The 27,729-nt window shown below is 33.2% G+C and overlaps 1 protein-coding gene across 9 annotated transcripts in view; it reads right to left on the reverse strand.

Moving 5' to 3' along the window:
* Positions 1 to 27,729, reverse strand: part of TRIQK (triple QxxK/R motif containing) — a 111,621-nt gene that overhangs the window by 17,368 nt on the left and 66,524 nt on the right. For 5 of the 9 annotated variants that reach the window (XM_006730702.3, XM_081816239.1, XM_031025236.2 and 2 more), the window contains 3 exons: positions 17,776 to 17,861; positions 12,323 to 12,543; positions 2,259 to 4,343 (listed from right to left, as the gene is read on the reverse strand). In XM_006730702.3, coding sequence (XP_006730765.1) covers positions 12,430 to 12,543; positions 17,776 to 17,861 — 200 coding nt within the window. In that variant the 3' untranslated portion in view covers positions 2,259 to 4,343; positions 12,323 to 12,429. Of the gene's footprint in view, positions 1 to 1,150; positions 1,827 to 2,258; positions 4,344 to 7,952; positions 12,544 to 17,775; positions 17,862 to 27,729 lie in introns of those variants that run through there. The other 4 variants (XM_081816237.1, XM_081816235.1, XM_081816238.1 and 1 more) reach the window with 4 other exon arrangements.

A 27,729-nucleotide genomic window follows, 5' to 3' on the forward strand; every position in this document is an offset into this window, starting at 1 on the left:
ATCTAAAACTAATGATGTAATGTATGGGGATTAACATAAGAATAAAAATAAATAAATAAATAAATAAATAAAAAGATTGACAGTCCACAGAGTAAAAGGTTTTTTATAAAAATGTTCTCAAGTGCAAAAAAAATGTGTAAATATAAGAGAAACCTCTAAATAAAAATACCAATGTTCAAAAATACCAAAATGATCTTTTTATAAAAGCAGAGATATATCAGAGAAACATAGCATATATAACAAAATTAACATGGTAACTATTACATAAAATTATACACAGAATTGATACCAGTATATTAGCCACATCAAAAACTGTGAATGGGCTTGACTCATCCATTACAAGAAAAATATTCCTAATTGGCTCATGAAGCAAATATCAACTCTATGGTTCTATGCAAGGGGCCCACCTCACATACAGTGATTCCAAAGGTTGAAATTAGAGGTGTGGGAAAAGATATATCAGGAAAACAAAACTATGAGAAAGCAGGAAGTGTGATATTCAATGTACTTTTTATTATATATGAGGTTTGGTGGTGGGGTCCAGAGTCAACGGCCCAAAAAGAATTCTTGAGACATCTTCAGTGTGAAATGGTGGTTTTATTAAAGCACGGGGACAGGAACCGGGGGCAGAAAGAGGTATGGCAGAGGCTGTTGCTACCTCTGCTCCCGGCTGCCCCCGGATTGTGAGGGGCAACTGATTCTATACTTTGGGGGGAGGGGGAGTAAAGATAAGGGAAGTTCCAAAAGGATTTTCATATGTAAAGAAGACTCACCAGATACTGGAGGCCTTGCTATTGTCAAACCAAGGTTGTTTTTCCCTCTAGCAGGGGATTAACATTAAGACAAGTTGGGTGCTTCCTGGAGAAATGCTATACTCTGCCTGTCTCAAGTATTTGTCAATAGGCAGCAGGTTATGAGGACATTTAATTTTATCTACATTTCCTCCAACATCACCAGTTGCCTTTGTTTCCCACATCAGTATGGATATTTAAAAAAAAGTAGAAATCGGGCCAAAAAGTATCAAAAATACTCTATAATGCTAAAGCCAAAACTCACAATAAAGATGTAATAGCTATGAATATCAATATACCAAATAAAAGAGCAACCATGTTCAAAAGCAAATACTACAGAAGATGCAAGAACAAGTAAGTACCTAATAATAAAAGACTTTAATGTACCAGTCTCAGTATAAGGCAAGTCAAATGGATGAAAAATAAGTGTTGAAGATCTGTACAGCATAAGGTAGATTTTATGTACTAATATTGAACATAATACTATAATAGAATATACCACTTTTTAAAGTGTACATGAATCATTCGCAAAAAGTAATTATGTATTAGGTCAAATAGAAAACATGAGCAAGTTCCATAAAACAGAAATAATGGAAGCAACACTGATTGCTGTGCAGTAAAACTTGAACTTTAAAATTTAAATAACAGACTGTTCTACCTGTAAACATATATATTTTTAAAATTTCTATTAAATAATTCTTGGATTATTTAATATTGTTTGGGAAAACCCAAACAATAAGGATTGGATAGGGCGCCTGGGTGGCTCAGTCGTTAAGCGTCTGCCTTCGGCTCAGGTCATGATCCCAGGGTCCTGGGATCGAGCTCCGCATCGGGCTCCCTGCTCCGTGGGAAGCCTGCTTCTCCCTCTCCCACTCCCCCTGCTTGTGTTCCTGCTCTCGCTCTCTCTCTCTCTGTCAAATAAATAAATAAAATCTTTAAAAAAAAAAATAAGGATTGGATAAGAACAACATAAAGTATCCATTTACTGATGACAGCAGAGAATCCTTGGAAATCTTAAGAGAATCAACGGTAAAACTAATGGTGAAACAATAAAGATGATCAGGAAAATGAAATTTTTTAAAGGGAAACATCTTTATATACTCTTCGAAAAGGCAAAAAGTAAAATAGCCAAACAATAAGAAATGTCAGTCAGCTGGGCACCAGTTGCATGGATACGTATTTATTTTATTCCTATCTCTCAACAATATACATGTACATATATATGCTTTTTTAAAATATGAGTCATTTCACATTCAAAAATAGAGAAAATGGGGGTCAGACACTGCATCCACGAAAAAGAATTTATACATTAAAGTTTCTGATAACTCTAAGAATTATGTTATGTTTCTAAGGCTCATTATTTAGCTACCTATGTATAAAATTTCTCTGGCTGCACTGAATGTGTCTTGTTAGTAGTAAATACATACATACATACATACATACATACATACATACATACGTACGTACATAAAAGGAGGTGGAAGGGCCGTCCTTTCCTGGTTTAGGAGTTTTGTCTTACAGTGTGTTTAAAATTTCTTGAAAAAAAGTTCTAGATTGTTGGATAACATCGGTATCTTAAAGTCCTTCTCCTTTCCTTTGAGAAAAGAAACAAAACAAGCTTGCAGTAACACCAGGGATTTGAGCTGCAGGTGGGTCAAGTTCAGACATCTCTTGTGACCACCCCCCCACCACCACCACCCACCAGAATGAGTATAGGATTTGAGTCAACAATTTGTATAGAGCTAGGAATGCTTGGAGTCAACAAAAATTAAATGCCTCTGAAAAATGACTTGAAGTAACTCTAAAGTCCTGTCCCAGACTTCCCCATTTCCACCTTGTTCTCATTGCAACGTGATTTTCATAGTTCTAGGGCAGTGGTGGTTCTCAGGGGTACAGCTGGGAATCATTCTGACCCCAGGGGACACTTTGCTATGTATGGAGACATTTTTGGTTGTCATAACTATTGGTTTGAATCCTCGGTAGCTTCCCCAGTGAAATCTGAAACAGGCCCCCAGACACAGCTGGCAAAGGGAGACGGGAGAAAGAGGTTTAATAAGCAAGGGAATAAGCGCAAGGCTTGTCTGGGCGGCGGTGCTACGAAATCTTTTTTTTTTATTTTTTTTAAAGATTTTTTGTTTATTTTTTAACAACGAGAGAGGGAACACAAGCAGGGAGAATGGGAGAGGGAGAAGCAGGCTTCCCGCCAAGCAGGGAGCCCACTGTGGGACTCGATCCCAGGACCCTGGGATCATGACCTGAGCCGAAGGCAGACGCTTAACGACTGAGCCACCCAGGCGCCTGGCACTACGAAATCTTAAAAGTATAAAGAGGCCTTACCTGGGTTCAGTCAGTGTACTGCCCACGTTGCTCGGTCGAGGTTGCAGCCTTGAAAACTAACGCTTCTGGCTGTGAAAACCTGCTGAGGATGGAAGTACATTCCAAAGACAGGGGCCCACCTGAGGGGCCTCAGCTAGCCCATCGCTCCTGTGCAGCTCACGGGTCAACCAGTGGTCACATCCTCTTGATGGACTTCCTCCAACTATAACTAGGGGCAGGAGGAGGTACCACTGGCATCTAGTTGCATACTAGCATCTAGGTTCCCTGCTAAACATCCTACAATTCGCAAGATCTCCACACAAAGAATTAGCTGGCTCAAAATGTCAATATGTCAAAGCTGAGAAATCCTGTTCTATGGGAATGAGGTGTAGTACTTATTCAAACATATTTACTGTGGAATAAACCATGTGTCTAGTGCAGCGCTTGGCATTTGAGATAAAGCAATAAAACCCAGAGTTCCTTCCTTAAAGACCTCAGAGTCCAGTTAAGAGGCACATAAATGGATAATCATGGAATAGATTCTATGTAAGAGAAGAATCACCTAACTTAGCCTTGGGTGGCTTCTGTGGGGAAAGTCTGGGGATTTATCTGGAAATAGATAAATCTTGAAGGATAGATATGTAGGCATTTTACAGATTAAGTAAGAGAAAATGGTTTTAGGCAGAGGAAGGAAAGAAGGTTAACAATGAGCGCAAACGGACATAACCTTCCTACCCCACAGGCCAAGCACTAATATGTCTTTGTGCTCTTTCATTGGTTTTTTTTCTCACTTGGAATACCTTTTTCACCCTCTTTTTCTGTTTGATGAAACCATCACCATCTCTAAAGTCATATGTCATGAGAGCAAGAGTACTATTTTTGCTTTCTTGTTCATAATGTTCAAGGATTTGTTGCAAGCATAAAGTACAGTTCTGCCATGTGGCAAATGAGCTCAATAAATATTTTTTGAATGAAAATTAATGAACTTAAATATCAGTTCCTTTCTGAAACATTCTGAATTTCTCACTATGAAAAAAGCAGAGCCATCTTTTTCTATACTACTTAACATTGTGTATAGATGGGGAATTTGAAAGATGACTTATTAGTACCTGATAAGTGCTTAATGGTTATTAAATGAATGAAAAATAGAAAAACATAATGGAAAAAAACGGACAGACTTACCAGGTGTCTGGACTCATGATATAGCTCACTAAAACAGGGTCTTTCCAGTCCTCTCTGTAGAGTGGAGATTGATTCACTCAATATAAAGAAGTAAAAATCACTTATAACCTAATATCCAGAAATCGTCTTTTACTTTACCTAAATATTCTTCAAATATACTCAGATAGACTCACATGTGTACACACACACACACACACACACACAGACATACACATTCAAGCAAAATAGAATCCTATCACATGTATCCTATTTTTAAGTGCTTCTTCACCTCTCTCCATATCCGTAGGTATAAATATATATTATTTTAATGAATCCATCACATTTTATTTAATAGATGTAACACGATTTGTATAAAAAGACTCTTATGTTGGACATTTTCATTGCTTTCAGGTTTTTTGAGGTTATGAACAAAGCTGTGGTTAACATACTTTGTGCGCTTCTGCACACTACAGGCATTATTATCTTGAAAGAATTTCTAAAGAGATATGGAAGCAACTAAAGTATATATGAAATTTTAGACTTCTAAAGTACACTGCAAAAATGCCTTCCAGAAAGTGTGTGAGATTACCATTCCCCCAAGCAGTATACGAAAGAGACTGTTTCTTCACATCTTTAATTAACACAGAGTGCTGGGCTGCGTGTTAGATTTTAATTTAATGTGTTATAATCCAACAGTATTTCCTTTATGATTTCTGACTCATGAATCAATGCCTAGAAATAATTTCTGTACTAAAAGATTCTAAAAATGCTGTAGTGTCTTCTAATAATTTTTATGGGTTTTTTTCATTTAGAAATAATAAATTCCATCAGAAATTAATCTTGTTTTAAAGTCATGGTATAGGCATCTTTTAATTTCCAAATGGATACTCAATTGTTTTAATATATTTAATAAGTAATCTATCTTTCCACCTTCATGACTTACAGGATACATTAAGTGAATATTTATATTTTGATCTATTTCCAGATGGCACATTTTATTGTTTTGTCTACTTTCCTTGACTATGAGATTATTTTAATTATTATAACTTTATAATACACTTTAATATCTGGTGGATTAAGGTTCTCTTTTCTGTTTCCAATTTAGAAGAAAGTTTAAATTTGTACAGTATTGAATCATCTCATCCAGGGAGACAGTTGGTCTCTTTTTATTAAAGTTTGATTATCTTACCCTGCAAGGTCTTTTTTCCAATGAAGACTCTTCATAATTCTTGCTGATTTTTTTCTAGACAATTCATAATTTTGATTGTGATTGTAATAAATATTTTTATGATATTTAGCTAACTATTGTAATTATTAGATAGAGCCATTAATTTTCACAGTTAATTTCTAATGGACCATGTTATATAAATCTTACTCAATATCTTATTAGTTTTCCAGTTAATCGTATAATCTGCAAATATTAGTCTTTTTCCACATTTACCACTTACTCCTATTATTTTAAAAATCTGATTCCATTGGCTATTACTTTTGGAAAAATGTAAAATCATATAAAAGCATAAAAATTTCATGATTTTAATGAAAATACCTCTAATATAAAGCATGATAATGGAATTTGTATTTCAGTATTGAAAAGAATGATGATTGCATTGGGTTGAAACACACATCACATATGTAAAATCTATGGCTTTATAGTGATAAAAACTACAACAGGAATAGCAATGGCAAATCTCCATTGAAATTTGATAAAGGCAAAGATTCAAGAATTTATCCTTCCTTTCCTGTTATGAGCCATATTTTAAGGTAACCAAATAGTTGATTAAGTTTCTTATTTTTGTTTTTGGGGTTTTTTTTTTTTTCAATAATTTCACTTAAATGCTGAAGGAATGATCGAAAATTGTCATTCTGGGGCGCCTGGGTGGTTTAGTCAGTTAAGTGTCCAACTCTTGATTTCGACTCAGGTCATGATCTCGGGGTCCTGAGATCGAGCCCCAGGGCAAGCTCTGTGCTGGGCATGGAGTCTGCTTAGGATTCTCTCTCTCCCTCTCCTTCTGCCCCACCCCTCCATCTCATTTGTGCACATGCTCTCTCACTCTCTCTTGAAAAAAAAATAAGTAAAACGTTTAAAAAATTGTCATTTTGTAATGTCAAAAAATCATCAAATGAGATAATAGACCTAGGGAATAATTATAAACAGATGCTAAAAGCTTTAGGCAAAATGTTGATATAAACCTTATTTTGGAGGGAATCAGGTTACTAGCACATGAATCCACTGGTAAATTTCAGCATCATCATAAATGAGACAACCAGAGATAATGTGTCTCATTAAGTACTATGACATACTATTGCCTTAAAAACAAACAAATAACAATAACAAAACTATCTGGATCTAATCTAGCCTAAGATCCAACTCCTAATTTACAGAAAATATGAAAAATAGAGGTATAAAATAAATAACAAAATGAAAATAGTCAAGTCTAGAATATTGGACATTCAAGAGGACAAATATTGTGGTTTCTTCAACAAATCAGTGGCATTAAAGAAAACGAGATTTGCTATAGAATAAAAGAAATTTAAGATGCTTACAATCAAATGCAGTACAGATCTTGATCCAAACCTATTATAAACAGGTATCTTGAAGACAATTAGGGACATTCTAATATGGACTTGGTATGAAATGATTTGAAGAAATACTAATCCTATTAGCTGTAATAATAGCTTCCTGGTAATGCAAGAAAAAAAAACAACAAATAACAAACAAAAAACGAAAGTTCTTGTCAGAGATGTATACTGAGATATTTGTAGGTAAAGTGTCACCTTATTTGACGTTTGCTTTAAAATACCTCAAGTTACAAAAAAAAAAAAAATGAGGGAAACAAAAGAGTGGCAAAATATTGGTAATTGTTGACTCTAGGTGATGGGTATACTGAGGTTCATTCTTCTCTCTAGTTTTGTGTAATGCATGTGGTCAGTGTTAAAAAAAAGGGGTAAGGAGTGAGAGTGGGAAAAACAGTCTTGATTCTAAGTAAAAAAAAGTAGAGGCAGTTAATACGGTAAGTACATAGTTAAATGCGACTTAACGTACAAGTGAGGTTCAGACAAACTGAGAAAGGAAATGTTAGAGATTGCCTAGAGTATAGAATTAGGGCAGATAGTGGAAAAGGTGAAGGGTAGAAAAGGGAGCAATGGTACTTAAATAAGATGCCTACAAGGGCGCTCGCTATCTGGATCACCAATGTTTGGGAACTAGCGTAATAAATGATTGTATGTGTCTGGATTATTTCTCTTTGATCTACAAACTTCTCACATGCCAGCACTTCATGCAAAGCATCCCACTGCAGCTAAAACTGTGACCTCCTTCTCATGGACATTACAGCCAGAGTTCTATCTCAACATGGTTTATTTATAAAACCTTCTCTTACAAAACTAATTGCTGCAATTTAAGAGACTTACAATGTCTTTAACCTCACTTTATAAATATGAAAACAGAAAAAAAATCTCTGATTTTTTGTGTTACCCTAGAAGGTACAGAGAACGCAACGCAATGAAGACCTGCCTTGTGACCTTCAGTGGAGCAACTGCAGAAGCAATTTGTTACAAGCAGATGGATAGTTGAACGCTAAAAAGGATAATAAATTTGAACGAAATTAGATATTGAAATCAATTTCTTTTAGGCTTACCATGAACCTTCAGATTTATACGATTGTATTTGAAGAAGTCAGGAAATAAAAAAAGGCATACTAAGATGGGTGCCCATGAAAACAGAACTTTACACATGCTATAGCCTTTATAGTCACCATTTACTTGGTTGGTTCAAATATTTATAGTTCATTGTTATGACTGCCAAAACTGGCAACCACAAGGATTGTTGTCTCAATTAGGACAGTAAACAGATTGTCTCTTTTTTTAATGAAAAAATCTAAAATGTAATACTTCACAGTTTAACATGTTTATTCATCTAAACGAGCTAAAAAATAATGGTGCGACATCTGTTCGAGAGGCATTGGTACCTCAAATTTTGGCTGCCTCCCCACCAATTTGGTTGTTGTTTTAAAAAATGAAGAATAGGAGGGGGTACTGTCATCAAAAAATCTTCTGGCATGTAAAGTATCTTATTTTTCTTGAAATAAGGATCTCATGTCTGTTGCTAAGGATAAAAAAATTATTTAAGAATGAGGCACTATGCTGAATAGGGCAGCAGTTCAATTGTTTTAAATGAATTTACTGGCCCACTATGGATATTTCCACACTGGTATAGTTCTTTGAGTGACTCTCCCAGTTCCCTTCATATTTACCTGCATTGCTAAAATACAAAATAAAATAGTAAGAATGTTTCTGTTGGCACTGAATTCATGTTAGGTTTCTTTTTTTTTTTTTTTTTTTTTTACTGTGGGTTGCACTGATTCTAGATATGATGTCAGTGGAACAAAATCTAGCAAACACCATTCTATCCAGGCTGCATTGGAGCAATTCTAATAAAAGAAGGCAGTGCCGCTAAGGGAGAAATGGTAGAAATCTCCCCAGAGAAGTCCAAGGTAAGTGTACTTATCTTAGATAGGCTCTGGCTCAACAACCTTACATTATGGATGGAATATATGAAAATTCTCTAAGTTTAATTTCTAGAAGTTTTATTTCTGAAGCTCATCTAAATAAATCATAATTTACTGAATTATCATTGACTATATCATTTTAGAATCTGGAAAATATAGTGCTTTAGTATTCACATAAATATAACCATTATAATGAAAATTTAGTTTTATTTTTGTTGGGAGTGAGGATATATAATAAGTTAAATTAAAAACACTAAGGGTAGTTTTCAACAATACTAAGATAAAAATAACATATTTGATTTCCTAGAAAAGAGCAATCAATGTTTCTGTTCTAAGCAAATTTAACACTAGTTGTTTTGACCTTAAACAGGAACAGGATGAAACATATTTGTCCCAGAACATTCAATGATCATAAATGTTAAATGCTGAGTTAATCAATATAGTGATTTCTAAGTTTTATTTATTAAATGCAAATAATTTTTGATAATCTCTTACATGCAGCAACTGTACCAAGACTCTAAGAGCACTAAAAGAAATTAACTTAAATTTTGACAAGCATTTATTAAATATGTGCAGATCACTACACTACTGGAATTACAGAAATGAATAAGAACATATTTTCAGGATCTTGCAATCATTGGTTGGGGTAAAAGTATTTCAGAAAAATTGAAAAGATGGAAAATCTTCAAGTATTTGCCACCTTAAAACAGCAAACTCTATACTGTACTATGATAGGCTTTTTGTTCATTTGTTTTAAAAGAAATCCTGGATGAGGTTATATTTTTACAATATCTCCTCTCAAATGAATCTATAAATGTTTATTTTGCATGCAAAATAAGAACAAGCAACTCTTCAAGCTTCATTCACAGTATTCCATAGGCTATATGTAAAGTCTGCTGCATTAGCTAAAATTTATCCTGCAGAGTATGTTAGCAAATAGATTCTAACATTCTGAAAAGTCATTATAATTTTTCTGTTTTTGTCTCCTGAATTACTCTGAGCAGTGAATTATTGGAGGAGAAAAACCCACGCCTAAAATTTGTGTCTGGTGCCAGTCTTAGATTTATGCCAAACACCACTCACTATTCAGAAGTGTGGTCTGCTGAAAATGTAGGCCAGATATCACCTTTCTATCTTCAAAGATTCAAACCAGATTTTAATCTGGGATTTCTCTACAGGCCCCTTCCCAGTTAATGTGAGTTTGAAAAATTTACATTTCATGAAAACAGTGTTGTATAAACATATATTGTCTCAGTTTACCTGCTATTTATTAAAATCAGATTTGAGCCTTTGGGACTTATGGTTCTCTGGAGCTGTCATAAGTCAATTACACAAATGGACTAGCCAGAGTCTCAGGATATCAAGAAAACGAGGTACCCAAACTAGCCTATAATTATACTATGTATAGATTAATACTTATTACTATCAGAAACAACCTTTTTCCCTCAAGAGAACACCTCAAGAACAGAAGGGAAGAGTAACACTTTTTTTTCAGGGTAATGAATTTCAGACATTTCCAAGAGTATACTCATCTATTTTTTTTTTTAATATTTTATTTGACAGAAACACAGCGAGAGAGGGAACACAAGTAGGGGAGAGGGAGAAGCAGGCTTCCCGCTGAGCAGGGAGCCTCATGTGGGGCTCGATCCCAGGACCCCGGGATCATGACCTGGGCCGAAGGCAGATGCTTAACGACTGAGCCACCCGGGCGCCCCACTCATCTATTTTAAATACTGTAAATTCTGTTGTATTTCACTTGGATAGGTATCTAATAAACAATTATTACATATCTTCTCATTTAAATTACTACTGAAATTAGAAATAATCTTTATTTAATATGACTTTTTAACACCATATGGGAGGTAAAATAACTAAATGAAAATTGTTCACGTAAATGTGGTAGGAGTGGGGGAAAAGCAGTATTTCTTGACATGTGGCATGTCACTCAGGAAAGGAAAAGGCCCATCATATCCAAAATGCCAGCTTGGATATTCCCTTGCCACCCACTTCACGAACAGACATACCACATGGCATTAAATGCTGCAACCTTTCCTAAAAATGCCACTTGGATTGGTCTGCTGTGGTGAGTGTATAAGAACTCTTGGTCTGTCTCATGAGTTTGTGATTTCAAGGGGTAGAATCCAGTAAATAACACTGGCTAAATTTTGCCCTCAGATGTTTGGCATAAATGATCTGTGAGGATACTGGAACTTTGGGCTGTTTTCACATTGATGAAATAAATTATGCTACTTGAAAAAATTCTACAGAACATAATGCTACACAGTCATATTCAACTATTTGCAAAAGTCTCAATATCGAGTGTATTCATCAAAGCTTTCTTCTCTGGGCAAATATGGAAACAATCTTAACATTTTATTTGCTCTTCATAAATACAATGTATATGATATAAAACACTTTGTGCACATGGTTCTAACCATTAATTTTTTATACATCTTTATATAAGGTAGTAACTAACAACTCTGCTGTGGACACATATTTTCTCATTTTCTAAGCTTTATGTATTCATGTGTTCTAAAAATATTTTTAAAAAATCCATTACTGGTAAAAATATTGAATATATTGATTGTTATACTCCAACAAATTCAAAATATCTTGAAAATTTATGTAAACAAAAAAATTACATATGTGAGTAATATGAGACATATATTTTCTATTATTTATTTTTCACAAAACAGTTCTGATTAACTCTCAAGAGACAAAATGTAATTTTGTAAACCAACTTTGTATTGTTTAGGTTTAAGAGACAACCCAAGAAAATTATTCTGAGTAGGTAGGACTTCCGTTACTGTTGTGTGAAAAAAAAAAAAAAAACCTGCACAACTAAACGACAGATTGTTGCATATCTCCCTAACAAGAAGGGCAAACTGATACTGCAAGCAGCCAGAACAACATAATTAAAATAGAATTCCAAGTTTATATTAATACAATAATAAGTTAATTAAAATCAAGATCAACTGAACTTTCTATTTACACCAGTTCAGACAGCCCAAGAGGAAAGGAACTCTATTTTACAGACATATGTGACTCTTGAGCTTCTGTCATCCAGGTGCCATTTCTGATGGAGCACATGTGCACTGAACAGTTGGCAAAGAAGGAAAAAGATTACTGTAGATGTATGGCAGATAGTCTCTCTAATGATATAAAATATGTCTGGAAAGAAAGCAGGGCTTCTTTGTAAAATGAAAAATTTCCCATGACTTTTCCTTGCTTCTTAGGCTCTAAATGTGATTTGAGAATGTTTCTGTAAATGAGGATATATACTTTTACTTACGACGTATATGGAACAAAAATACATTTAGTAATCTGTAGGTGATGGAGTTATACACATAAATTGGCTAAGACACAAGAAGAATTTAGGATCTGTTTTCCATTTAATCTAAACGCACCATGAATAGGTTGCTTGTCAAAGTAAAAAGATTTATAAAAGTATCCGGTAGCATACATTATACTCCATTGCTAGGTAAGGTTCTTTTCTTGATATCCTATGCAACTATTTAAAAAGATATTTCTGAAAACTGAAAATACCAGCAGAAAGGATTCAAGATGTTCCAGTTTCAGTACTTTAGAAAGTATTGGTCCCAAGGGGTGCTTTTGTAAAATTATTTCCCTTTAATGCATTGATTGCCGTTCAGCTAATCTTCATCTCCTTCCAGATCAGGGTCAACATCTGTGGACAGTCTGAGATAAAAGAAAGCATAGAAAGCCAGTAGGAGGGCCAATATAGCTGCAAGTACGAGGCCAACTTCCTGAGGAGGGAAAAAAAAAAAAAGTAGGTTTGAAATTGATGAAAAGAGATTGGTTAATGTTATGAATTTCATCAGAGAAAATAGCGATATAATTCCATCATCTAGAATAATAATTTGAACCTAATTAATCACATTCTTTTTGTTTAACACTTCTTGTCATTTAGTAAAGTAACTTATTTTGTACTTGACAATACCAACTGCAATGACAAGTACATCAGTGGGTGACTCATTTCTATTATTATTCCTATGTAATTTGTGCTTTTCTAATAGTAAAATTAAACTTTATAATTTTGATATATTTGCATAGTTTGAATATCAAGATGTTGGGTGCAAGCAGTGTAGTTTGTGCCAACACAGTTTCTCTCTTCTCTATTTGAGTATCTTTAACTTTATTTGTTGCTTCAATTAATTTGTTATTAGTTTCAGCTTTAGGACATGATTTTAAAACATGTATCTTTCTTTTTCTAATAGGAAGAAACTGCTATTATAGCCAGTTTCTAAATTATGTCTCTGTAAATCTTTATTAAATATTATTTTGTTGAAACTAAATTTAAACTCTAAATTCCATAGTTTATAACGTGGGGGGACAAAACTGAAGACTCTTAGTTCACGAAGCAAGATACAGTATAATTTATCAGAACTGTGAAGGGTGATTCTGAATATTTCATTTGGTGATTTGATGTGGGTTATATTAATTATGTTAAAATAGTAGCCAAAAATTTACTACATATATTATGGCAAAAATCCTACTATCTCTTAAGAAGTCCATAAACTTCATATTTATATGAAATATAGAGTGTGCAGTATACAACACACACAGACTTACACACATACCATTAAGGAATATTCTCGATATTAACATAGCATTTGGCTAAAAAGATCAAAAAAGAGCAACTGGTGCCAGTTCCATATCCTAAAGAGCCTAATATGCCTTTCTAATTTTCAATTGTGTATCACACCCATTCCCAGCATTGTTTTATGGAGAAGCAAGTTATTTGCATTTACATGAATATATTTTACATTTCATCAGAATGTAAAATTACTAATTCAACATATGCTACCTAATAAACTTTAAAAACATTAAAATGAATTTGGTTTATAATCGACATGAAATTTTTACCTGGATGTTGAAATTACAAATGGGCACTTTATACAGATATCACCTTCAAATTTACATTTATTTAGATTTCCAAGCTATGAAAATAAATATTGATAAAAATCAGGGGGTTGATAGACTCGGTGTCAACTATTTTAATCTAATACATCAATATAATGTCAAATGAAAGTGAATTTTTCTTTGTTGCAGTTGGAACACTTCAGCATCTCAAAAGGGCATGGCAGCATCAGACAGGTTTCATTTATATTCCTATATCCACAGCTGTGCTCCCAGACCCATCTGGTTACACAGCTACTAATTTTAAGAGGATGTAATAAACAAGTGACACACAACTGCAAACTCCATCTGTTCTGTATAGTGGACAACAAAACTGTTTAACAGCAGTCACCATTCATGCAAGCTGAAAGCAAGAATAAAGTTTTTACTCTTGATTGGAGGCCATCATCCACATCTCATTTGATAATCACCTCTAACTGCTGCTTTTCAACTGCTCCTTGTCCCTTCAAAAAACTATCATCTTCACGATATATTTTCAGGCTATCCAGAGGCCTGAAAATGGGCTTTAAGGGTAAGAAGCCAAGAACCTTCATAGAATACAACTCCAGAGGATCCATTAATTCAATGAAGTCTACTGAATATATGGTGGAGGGGGTAGGGTTAAAGAGTATTAAATGGGAAGGAATAGCATCATTTAAAAAAAAAAATGCCCCATACTGTTGTGGGGACTGAATGTATAGAGGTTAAACAACGATAACATTTGAAAATATTGCTTGCAGGATACTGGTGACACTAACCATAACTTAGAGACCTGTAGGCATTTATGACCCCCCACCCCCTGGCCATTTTTAGTTTTACATCTGAAATCACAAAAAAAGAAGAAATAACGTTTCCAGATGTCTCATCCCAAGAGGTTGTTCGCAGGATCTGGTTGACACTTGAAGATTTTATTTATGTAACAGATAAATTAAATTTTTGATACTTATTCTTTTATTAGATTACACCTTTCAAATAAACCTTTCAAATGAACTAATTAATTAACAAATATGAATTATCTTTTTTCTTCTAAATACTAGGAAATATGGGTATTTACATTCTAAAAAATTTTTAATGAAGTTGTAATTCTTAAAAAATAATCTAACTGAACAGCAACCAAATAGAAAATCTTAATTGTGCTAATATGTTTTAGGTAGCACTCATTACTGGATCAAAAATTACAACATTTTGTTTACATTGGTAAGACACAGGAAATAAAATAGCTTCTAAACAGAAATTAATTCTAGATTTTGACACAATAATATTCACATCTTATTCTGAATCATTACTGTTCTCCCAAAACATTTTCAATTACTAAACATATGTTTACAAAAAGGCACTAAAAGTCTTTGAGCATAAAGACTGTATTGTGTATTCCTTACACATCTCCAGTCCTAGATCTCTCAGTCAATACTGTTGATTTGATTTTATGTGGTAATGAAATCTGGAAGTTATTTCTTGTATAAATTCCTCCCAGATGATCCTGTCTTGGTCATCTTTCTTTCTATAGGTTCTACAACATTGTAATACTTACAGCATTTCTAAACAAAAAATGAAGGATTGAATAAGATTTAGATAACATATATATGAAGTATATTAAAGTCATGTAATACTTTGAAAACTTTACAACAGCAATATCAGTATCTCCACAGCAAAACTAAGAACATTTTATAATATGCAATATAATAACACAATGCAGCCTGAGTTGAGGTGGGGGATCTTAAGGCCACTGACAAATAACCAAGGAAGTCTTATTTGTACAAACCAGCAATGGCTAATTCAAAGAAATATTTTCTCAATCAGCTAACAATTCATAAGTGAATTTGATGTCCTGGGTTCAATGTTAACTGTTTTTGTGGTATTATTTAACTCTTCGGACAACCCTGTGAGGTAATGGCATAATCGCTTTTGCAAATATGTCAGGTTAGACTTAGCTAGATCATGACAACAGGAAGAGGCAAGAGGAATGTGTTCCTAGGCCTCTTTCTTCCGTGTTCAGTGTTGTCATGGCTGGCATTTCTCTATTCCATGCAGCTGTTCATATTTTCTATAGATTTAAATTATTTTAAGAGCATAACTATGATTCATTTTAAAAATAAGCAGTAAAATGATAAAATACTATAATATTATGGTCATCCTATATCAACTAGATAAGAGTCAAACATGTTTGATGTTCATTAGTCCTTAGTTGCTTCTCTGACATTATCAATATGGATAAAATCACTCACTGGGGAAATTAAACAGCATTAAATGGCAATTGCTGAAAGAAACTTCGTTATTTAAAATCCTATGCTAAAATGACAAGGCAATCAAAGTTTGACAGAGCAAACTAATTAGTATGCCAGATTTGAAATGTAAAACACCTCCATGGTTCTGATTCTAAAAAGTTTCATATCATTTTAATGGGCTCTTCATATAATTTTTCAAGCAAAGTGACCAATGCTTAAAGTTAAGGTTTTTGTTTTCCACAGGTTTACAAATCAAAATGATATGTTAGCTTATTAAAAAGGAGCTATGTTCAGATGTCGTTAGAAATTCTTCTGTACATGCATTAAATCATAAATTAAATCTAAGAAAAACTTTTTTCTCAAAAAAATAAGCAAATTCTGCATTGTTTATAAAATGATATTAGATAATTGCATTATAAGGTAGATTTATCTGATACTAGTCATTTCCTCAAATTAAAATAATAACAAAAATTATAAGAGCAAATAAAGAGAATGTATATATATTAATAAATGAATGGCTGCACCATTTCTCAAATTCTGATTTATAGCTGTTCATTATATTGTGCCACAAGTGGATTTTGCTACCCCAATATCTTTCTTTAAAAAAAAAAAACCCAAAACCAAAACAGAGAGATAAAAGTGAGTGACATAGTGCCTTGGTGGAAAATTACAAATAATGCTCTCACTATAAGAGACAATCACCAGGTAACTAACTGTACAATAAAGAAAGAAAAAAAACCCTAACTAATGCTTTTAGAAATATCATGTCATGGAAATAATTTTAAAGATGAATAAAATTTCATGTGAAATTAGAAGAAAACTTCAAAAGATTAATCATCTCTCTTTTCAAAAAAAGGCAATTTACTTTTTTTTTCATTAAAAACTGACACACAGCACTAACTGAGGGGATTGTGTTGTGAAAACATACCGTATCACACAGCAATGCTTGATCAAAATCAGCAATCAAGAGTAAAAAGAAGGCAGTGTTTCGTGATCATAATAGCAAATTCTGGAAGACAACCAAATATATCATCTGGCAGTTCAACAGCTGTTACAGCCTAGTAGTAATACCTTGGCATTTGCTATAAGCTATAACTTAGAAAAATTGATTTTTCATCTGCCAGATAAAAACCAAAATCTCCTTTTAACATTTTAATATTTAAATAAAGTATATACTAGTCACTTTAATTTTACACATTTGACAGTAGAACCATCAAGTTAATTTTTGTATTTATAGTTTGATTCACCTCTAAATACTTGGCAAAAAATTGACATGAGTAATAATGTAAACGTAATTTTGTTGAACTTCATTGTGCTAGCACATTGGATTAATATCTGCTAACATCATTCTCAGATGCATTTATCCCTCTTAAGCAGTTAAAACACTGGTTTTCTAAAAGAACAAGTTTGGGGACATCATTAGAATTTCATCACAGTACTGACAACAATAATAATACACAGAGTAAAATTACATATATTAATGATCTAAGTATATATAATTATAACTAAAATTTCAATAACCATAAAATTAAATTTATTGAAATTAAAAGAAGTTTTTTATTCAGGCCACACAAATCACTGAAATATTTGAACAATATACACGGTAGCTAGAGGAAAAAATAAATTGCAACTTTCTGTATAACTGGTTTTCTTATGTGACATTGTGTTTTATTTTAAGACCTGATCAGAATGATGTTTCCCATTAAGTAAATTCCTTTAAAAACCTTCAATTCTGGCATTGACTTTGATTTTGAAATGTCATAAAACATTTAGCATTCAACATTTATGCAATTCAGCTTTAGAAAATGAAATGGCATGCATATATCAAATTTTAAAGTTACCAAATACAGGTACCTTTATCCCTATTGCTGTTTTCTTTGCTTCTGCTTTTAATTTGGTTGCTCGTAAAATAGGTTTGGTTTTTTTATAATCTTGTTTACCTAGAAAGAAATAATTTCAGGCAATGAGCTATGCTTATATATAATTCAAGTTTAACAGCCATCTGAAATGTCAAAGAATGTTTAAATACAGTAAGACTGGGACACAGAGTTGCGAAGTAGCTCCCAGTTTTGGAAACCATAAACTTGTCACCCTAAGGTCAACATCTCCTCTCTTAATTTTCTGCAGGAAGAAGATCCAACAGACATCTTTGATTTGGTGTGCAGTGAAGAGCTAAAAAGATAAAAACTAATTTTAGAGAGTAGGATGTTTAAGGTAAAGACAGTAAACCTTTCGGAAGCATTTAGAAACAAATGGGTAAATGAGTATACATAAGATCCCATTAATAGGTAAGTTAATTTCATCTTCCTACATGAAGAATAAGAGCTCCTTATAAATTTATTTTATTAGGGATATATAAAATACCCAAATAATCAATTTGAGGAATATCCTCAAGTTTTCTGTAAGAAACTAAGGAAAGTTAAGTAAATACTTAACTTTCAGTCACTGAATTCATTAGAAAAATACATTTTTAACTTTGCTCTTAAGAGAGGACAGAATAAATATGGCTAAATAAAAGATGTAGGAAAGCTACATTTAGATATTAGTTCCAATCTTCTCTACCACATTTCACAGCCAAAGACGAACAAAACTAAGTTAGTTAACATCACCAAATTTCCTTTTTTGTGTACCATTTGATGACTAATGAGTAACAAACCTGAGTTTGCGTGTAACCTGTATGTAACTAATGAGTTACATAACTTGTGAAGAAAATAGATTTAACATAACAAAAAACAAAACAAGAGTAACAAAAACTTTGACTAGAATAATATACTCTTTTGTTAACCAAAAGAACTTTTAACTAAGAACTGGGTCAATGGGTCTCAAATACAGCATATCACTCTGTGTGGGAGTTAGCATAAAACCATGTAATCTCTCTTTTAGTTTGCCTTGTTTCTATCTTACTCCCTTTCCTTCATGATTGGTTCCTTTCCAAATCTTACCTCTATATCTCCTTTATGTAAATAATACAACTTCCAACTTTAAGTTCCACATCTTCCTCACATTGAAATAAATCTGAACACAATTGATCTACACTACAGTATATCATAAAAAGTTAATGTGCAATAAAATGTCTTTGTTAATGATTCAAAAGTGCCTTTAAAATCCATATAGATTTTTAGAATTAGAAATGGCAGGGAGAAGTTAGTCAAAAGGATGCGAGTAATGAAGAAATGCTCTATTTGTGTTCATTAGACACATAAAAGTGTTTGTTTGGCTGAAGAGCTACGTATTGGTGTTTTGTTTTTTGTTTTTTGTTTTTAAAGACCAGTGTATGCTATTTCCTTAACTGATATCATATAGCAGTCATTCTGGATCTACAAACATGCGGAAGCTTAATAAATATTATTTAATGGGATAAGGTTTAATGATCCAGAAATGAACCAATTGTAAAAATGTACATCAAATGATCTAAATTTAAATTGTGGAATGAACAAACTACAGAAAAATATTACTCTGACCCATTTTAAATTAGCAACATTTAATTTTGCTGAAAAAGCCTTGACAAGTATTCACTCTTGATTTCACATCTCAACAGTCAAACTATTCATGTCATTATTCCTGCTGAGATACAAACAGTTCAGAACAATGAAAATGGTGACACATCAAATGCCTCCACTCAGGGTTACAAAGCAAATTTCTAAGGAGAATCTAAAGAGAAATTTGAAGATTATAGATCTGAGGCCAAAAAGTCATTTCTTGTTTTCTCTTATATATACCCTATAATAATCTCTGGGTGCAATGGGAAAAAATAAATGGAAAAAGAATTATCTTAACCCAAATGTTTTACATACACATATGCATTATTCTGGATGATGTGTCTGCCATAAAACAGATTCAAATATATATATATATTATATATTATAATATAATATAAGAGCCAAGGTTAAAGTGAGAATTTATCATTCTACTTCACTTGCCATATAACTTATTGGTTAAATAATGTGTTCCATTTCAATTCAACCCCTGTATCTCTTAGAGAATAATACCTCTAGATTCATATTAAAGTTGACATGAACATTTGAAACTGTATTTATAATAAATAGATGGTTTTAAAAATTATTTACACCTGGTACTTTCCAAATAGTGCATCTGTCAGTAGTTTAGCATTCTGCTTGCTAACTATGATATCCAAAAGTACATACTGAAAAACGAGGTTTCAGTCTATTAAGTGAAAACGTTTACAGGGGCATCTGTTCTTTATAACTAAAACTAGGTATTTCTATTATACCTAAAGAAGTTTTCAACATTTAAATTTTTTATGGCTTCAAGAAGGATACCTATGCCTACACAATTGTAAAAAATGTAAAATACAGAAGCCCCTGACTTCTGAGTACTTAGAAAAAAATACATATATATGTATATATACATGCATATATGTATATATATGTATGTATATAACATATATAATAATCTAGATTTTATATGTAGATGGATTCTTAGACATAGTTGGGTCTGATTTTGGTTATATCAATAATGCAATAACCAAAGTAGCTGTTTGACAATTGCTCATTACCTTTTATATGAGAAGAAACCTGGAGAATTCAAGCCTATGAAGCTAATCTGGGGCCTCAATTATTTAGTTTCTCTGTTTAATGACACCATTCATCATATTTCTGTATTTTCATTTCCTATGGCATAGTTTAAGCAACAAAAGCTTTTTTTCTCCATCTCCAAGCTTCCTGATTGAGTGATTTATGCTTCCTCTCTCTAATATAATCTTATAATACTACTTTATTATATTTTATTCTTAAATTATCACAATGAAATTGACTTTCTTTTTCCTTTTGGTATACAGTTCTATGAAATCTAATGCTCTTCTATAGATTCATGTAACTACTACCATAATCACAGTACAGAAGAATTCTATTTCAAAAAACTCCCCATGCTATCCTTTCATATCCACGCCTCCTCCCAGCCATAATTTCTGGCAACCACTGAGCTACTATCCATTTCTATAGCCGTGTCTTTTCAGTAATATGGCAATAACATGACAATGGCTTCTTTGATTCAGCATAAGGCCTTTAAGTTTTACCCAAGTTGTATGAATCACCGATTCATTCTTCTCTATTGTTGATTAATATTCCATTATATAAAGGTACCAGAGTTTGTTATTCATTCACTCACTGAAGTGCTTTTCGGTTATGTATAGTATTTGGCAAGTACAAGAGCTACCTATAAGCACAGGTGTATGGGTTTTTACATGAACACAATTTTTCAATTTATCTAGAGTAGGACTACTGAGTCATATGGTAAGTATATATTTAACTTTGTAAGAAACTACCAAACCATTTTCCAGAGTGGCTATAACATTTCATATTCCCACCAGGAATGGATCAGAGTTCTGGTAGCTTTGTATCAGAACTTGTATTAGTATTATTACATCTAGATTATCTAGATTATCTAACTGTTTATAGTATTCCTTTATAATCCATTTTATATTAAGATCGATAGTAAAGTACTCTGTTTCATTAATGATATTAGTAATCTGAGTGTTCTGTGGTTTTTTTTAACAGTGTTAAAGGTTTTCAATCATGTTGATCTTTCTAAACAAACTTTTGGTTTTATTGATTATTTTTTTATTGTTTTTCTCTTTATGTTTTTTCCACTTTAATCCTTATTATTTCCTTTTCTTCAGCTTTGGGTTTAGTTTGCTCTTTTCATATTCTAACTTGTCTAGGCAGAAAGTTAGGTTATTGATTTGAAATCTTTCCTCTTTATAAACATAGTGTTTAACAGGTGTAAATTGCCATCGAAGTACTGCTTTAGCAGCATCTCATAAATTAGCAAGGAGAGGAAAAAAGTTACACACAGAAAACATATGTAGACTTCTATTATATTTATCTGTGGTTACCTTTACTGGTGTTAGGTTTTTGCTGTTGTTGCTTTCTGTATATGGATTTGACTTACTATCTTGTGTACTTCCATTCCAGCCTCAAGGACTTCCTTTAGTGTTTCTTGCAGGGCAGGTGTGCTATTAACAAATTATCTGGTTTTGTTTATCCAAAAATATCTTAATTTCTCCCTTTTTTAAAGGACAGTTGTGCTGGATATAGAATTCTTGGCTGGCCATCTATTGCTTTCAGCACATCATATGTAATATGTTACTTTTCTCTTGCTGCTTTCAACAATCATTCTTTATGTTTGACTTTCAACAGTTTGACTATAATGTAGCCCAGTGTAGATCTCTTTGAGTTTATCCTACTTGAAATTTATTGAGGTTCTTGGATAAAAAAATCAAACTCTATGGTGACTAACATAACATAATTTAAAAAAAGGCAAAACTACTAAAAAAAATCAAAGTGTTTCATCAAATTAGGGAAGTTTTTGGATATTATTTTTTCAAATACCCTTTCTGACCCTCTCTCTTCTCCTCTCATTTTGGAAGTATTGTTGTACATAGGTTGGTATGACGGATGGTGCCCTACAGGTCTTTGTGTCTCTGCTCATTTTTTGTCATTCTTCATTCATTCTTTTTTCTTCATGTTCCTCAGAAAATCTCAGTTAACTTTTCTTCATGTTCCCTGATTCTTCAGTCAGTTCACATCTGCTGTGACGTCCTTCTAGTGAAATTTTTATAATCATTGTATTTTCCAAATCCAGAATTTCTATTTGCTTTTTAAAATACACATAATTTATATTTCTGTAATGAGGTGCTTTATTTTGTGAGGTATTGTTCTCATATTTCAATTCTTTAGACAGGATTTTCTTTGGTTTTTTTGAACATATTTCAAAGGGCTGACTTAAAGTCTCTGTTCAGTAAGTCCAAGATATGACCTTTCTTAGAAATAAGTTCTATTATCCTTTTTTGTGTATGGAGCACACTTTGCTGATTCTTTATGCATTTTATAATTCTTGTAGAAACTGGACATATCAAATAATGTAATGTGGCAACTCTGCAAATCATATCTCCCCTATAATGTTGTTGCTGCTGTTTGTTTTTCTTTTGTTGGTTTTTTTGTTGGTTTTTTTAATGACTTTTATGGTCTAATTCTGTAAAGTCTGTATTGTTGTCATATGCAGCCACTTAGCTTAATGTTCATCTAAAGAATGGACAAATATTCTCTTAAATGCTTTGAACCAATGTCTCCCAGCTTTGCTGGGGAGCTGTGTGGAGTATATATGTTGGTATATATTTATATGTTGGTATATATTTTCCAAGCTCTGACAGGAGTTTTTAGTCCTGTCTTAGCCTTCACTTCCTGCTAGCTTCCTCAAGGTCAGCAAGAAGTGAGAAATTTTACAGCTTTTTCAGGTCTTTATTGGGCAAACCACAGGCTTGTGGCTTTCTAGATTTCCAGAAATCTATGTTGGAGATTTTTAAAGACCCTACGGACATCTCATTCCCAGTTTTTTAATATTTTTAGGACAGCCCCCTGCTAGTCCCAGCTAGTAATGCTGCTTCAAGTAGTTGCAATGTTAAAAACTTGCCACTGACTGTGTCCAATTCTGGGAGAGGGCTCTTCACACAGAGTGAGCTCTAAGTCTAGTCAAATAAGGACAAGTTTTGAGAATGAGGCTTTTCAGTGAGTTACCAGACAGGTCAGATAGGGACAATTTTCTGAGGATGGAGTGTTGCATAGCTCCAAACACATTCTGCCTTCTCCATTGACTGCAGGGCACTGTTTTTCACAACTACAATAGTTGCAAGGATGAGCAGAGAAAGATGGAATTAAGATCAGTTAAAACCCAACAAAGCCTAATGTGCTTACTGAGATTCAGTAAGCAAGGAAAGAATTATAAAAGTGAATAGACTGGTGTAGCACAGGTGTGTTTTCCTTAAAAATGCCAGGCAAGACATTGTTGTCCCTATTGGATGTATGTTATTATAGCTTAATAGTTTTGCAATAAAATGTGAAAGGCACATGCATAGTTAGGAGTATTATACTCTTGTTACTGAAACTTTAGATTCGTGATAAAAACTACAACTTATCTTTAGATAATATCTGTGATTTAGTTGTGAAATAAAATTTCCTACTACTCTTCTCTCCAGTTTTGTGACTGGTTTAAAAAATTGAAGAGTATCCTGAAGTTGCTAGATCTGTACTATTAAAAAGTTACATTATTATTTTTAACTATTCATGTTATAATAGGATTTTCTTGATATTGTGAAACCAAAACAAAGTACAGAAAAACATGTAATGTTCAGGATGATACATTATGACAAATGCCATTCTTAATCCCCAATCTCAATGACCACCATCAAAACAGCCATAACATTCTCTAATTCTCTCTAAAATAACTACATATAATTTAAACTTATGAGATTTATTTATACTAATAAAATGCCATCTTTGTATGTTTAAATTAAAGTTGCAAAATTAATATTCTAGTACAAAATTCTATAATATGGGAAACTGCTTTTATGGCTTGGTAAGAATACAGATTCTATTATCCATTATGTATAGTTCTTAATAAGGAAAATACATTTAAATAATTGCATTACTAAGATTACCAATCCAAACAGAAAATTTCTCTAAAAATCATGACATGGAGAGTTAAAATTCCTTCAAATCAATCTGAGATTCTTAACAAATAGAGAGTGTGCCAATGTGAATTACTCATTACAAAACTCCTTTTGCATATAAAATTCTAGATCGTTCTTGGGGAGAAAGTGAAAAAGTCCTCCCCAATTACGATAATGATACAGCTAAATAATACACTTAGAACAATAAAATAAATTTATTTTTATATGAATATCTGGATTTACAAGAACTTACATAAGGCAAAAATACACTTAGGATGTGTGGCTTTAGTATTTATTCTGTAATAGATTTTAGCTTTTTTTTTTTTTTCAAAATGAATCTGGATTTAATGTGGAAAAATAGACATTTCAAAATTAAGAAATATTAAAACTTGCATTTTCACACAGAAAAATATGTGATAAAATTGCTCTTTAAACTAATCTCAGCACTGATTCCCAAATTATTAGTATATGCACATAGTTACTGAGTAGAAGGTAAAATCTCTGAAGTAAGGTTATTTTGGCTAGCAAGTAACAAAATATTAATAATTTTCCTCAGGAAACAAGAAAAATGTAAGAAAAAATATATATAATAGTTTACTATTTTCACCTGCATCCAAAATTTTAATTGCATAAGTCATTTTTTTTTTTTTTGCGTAAGTCGTTATTTTTTAAGGTTAGTAGAGAGAATTGCCAGAACCTCTGAGAATAGTGTGACATTAGAACATATCACTGAATATAAGTTTTCCTAGTTAATCTTGTACCTATTTAAGCATAATTGAAAATGTTCCCTTATGGTCATGAGAATTTTTATATTGTTTTCTAAACAATTCTTTCATTCATTCATTCATTCATTCATTCAAAACTATTTACTGGGGAATGCCTGGCTGGCTCAGTCAGTAGAGCATGTGATTCTTGATCTCAGGGTTGTAAGTTTGAGTCCCACATTGGGTGTGGCGATTACTTAAAATCTTTATAAAAAATTATTTGTTGAGCACTTACCATGTAACAAACAATATTCAAGCTACTAAATATACAGTAGTGTGAGCAAAACAGACCAATTGCCTATTATCCTTGTTAAAAGATAAATAATAAGCAAAAAAAAAAAAAAAGTTCAGTTTTCCAGGTGATAAAAAGCACTAAAAAGAAAAACAGAGTTGGTGAGGGGCAGAAAATAAAAGGGAAAGAAGTATTGTTTCAGATAGAGTGGTCAGGGAAGGCTTCCTTGATAATGCCACTTGGCATTATTACTTGATGTCACTCGACCAGATACTTAGATGACTTTAGGGAGGAAGTCATGTTGATATCTGGTAGAAGCAATTCCAAATACTGGGAAAATCAAAGTGCAAAGACTCAAGAAACATGAATGCTTAGAGGGCCAAAATGTCACTGCAGTCTCTCAAGTCAGAAAAAGAGCTTTATAGGTAATAAAATAAAAGTACGAGAGTAAGGCCAGCATCATGGCAGCATAAGTTGTTCCTTTTTTCCTTGCCCTTTCATTTACAACTAATTAGACATCCATAACCAAAGAAAAGCCCCTCTGCAGCACATACCAGGACACTCAAGAGACCCATTTATTCATGCACCCAAAAGTGGGTGGACTGGATAGCAGAGGGGGCAGTGGAGCAAGGGGAGTTGCACCAGAGGTGGCAGCTGCAGAGAAGACTGCTGCAGGTTTGGCTATGGGCCAGCACAATCTTTCTGGCAGAAGAGGTGGAGGGTGAAGGTGGTAAATGGGGTCTGCCCAGTTTTGTGTTTTGCAGCTGGGGAATCCATTGCTCTCTCTTAGGAGGGAAGTAGACAGACAAAAAGAACTGAAGGAAAGTGTCTCCTGCTGTCTGCCTCAGGGTTCTGGCAATAGAATCAGCCACATTCCTCTGGGAATCTTTCTTCCACAATCATGGAACCCTCAATAGAGCTGTGGACACACCCACAGCCCCAAGAGCTAAATACACACCTACCACCACTCTGCCACCAGCCTTTTTTTTTTTTTTTTTTTAATGCCTGGACTCCCAACCTTAGCACAAAGTCAGCTCTGATAAGAAAAACCAAAAGATTATGCTATGCCACTACCTTCTGGAAGGCAAAAAGGAAGGCTCCTAATTACCAACCTGTTGAACTATTAGAATCACATTAAACAAAATCTTGACTAAACAAGAAAGGTGGGCACTATTTTCAGAAGCACTTTTCATCAAAAATGAGAAATCATGATAATATATCACTAAAAGAAAATGACAATTTCCCTGCAACTGAACCCAAAGATATGGAATTTTGCAATCTAATGGATAAAAGAATTCAAAATAGCTGTAATGAAGACATTCAATGAGCTACAAGAAAACTCAGAAAGGCCATAAAAAGATTTCAGGAATAAAATTAACAAACAAAAGGAGTACTTTACCAAAAAGATTGAAATTCTAAATAAGAACCAAACAGAAATTCTGGAGGTAAAGAATTCAATAAATGAGATAAAGAATGTATTAGAATGCATGTAAGTACAGCAGATCAGATGGAAGAGAGAATTCACAAGCTAGAAAACAGGCATCTAGAAATGATTCAGGTACAAGATGAGAAAGAACTAAGATTTTTAAAAAGTGATGAAATCCTACAAGAGCTATCAGACTCCATTAGAAAAGCCAATGTAAAAATAATGGATATTTCAGAAGAAGAGAGGGAAAAGAGGGCAGAGAGTTTAATTAAGTAAGGAATAGCTGAGAACTTCCCAAATCTGGGAAGGAAATGGATATAATTCCATGAAGCTTATAGAACACCTTATTACTCAATGCAAAAAAAAAACTCCAAGACACATTTTATTAAAACTGCTGAAAGTCAATGAAAAGAATTTTAATGACAGCCAGGGAAAAAAAGACAGTAACCCACCAAGGAATGCCTGTTAGATTATGAGTAGATTTCTCAGCAAAAACTCTACAGGTCAGGAGACAATGGAACGATATATTTAAAATATTGAAAGATAAAAACTGCCACCCAAGAATACCCTCCCTGGCAAAGTCATCCTTCAAATATAAAGGAGAAATAAAGGCTTTCCCAGACAATTAAAGTTGAGGAAGTTCATTGCTACTAGACCTGCCATATAAGAAGTGTTGAAATAAGCACTTCAAGCTGAAAAGAAAAGACAAAAGGACATAAAACTGATTAAGGTGATAAGTCAGTCAGAATTAGATTTAGAATCTTTTTTAAAATAGGGGCACCTGGGTGATTCAGTTCGTTGAGTGTCTCGACTCTTGATTTCAGCTCAGGTCATGATCTCAGGGCCCTGGGATCAGCTTTGCATCGGGGCTCCATACTCAGGAGGGCGTCTACCTGAGCATTCTCTCTCCCTCTTCCTC

Source organism: Leptonychotes weddellii, chromosome 4 (genome assembly GCF_054177405.1).
Source record: "Leptonychotes weddellii isolate Sample4059 chromosome 4, ASM5417740v2, whole genome shotgun sequence".
NCBI lineage: Eukaryota > Metazoa > Chordata > Mammalia > Carnivora > Phocidae > Leptonychotes > Leptonychotes weddellii.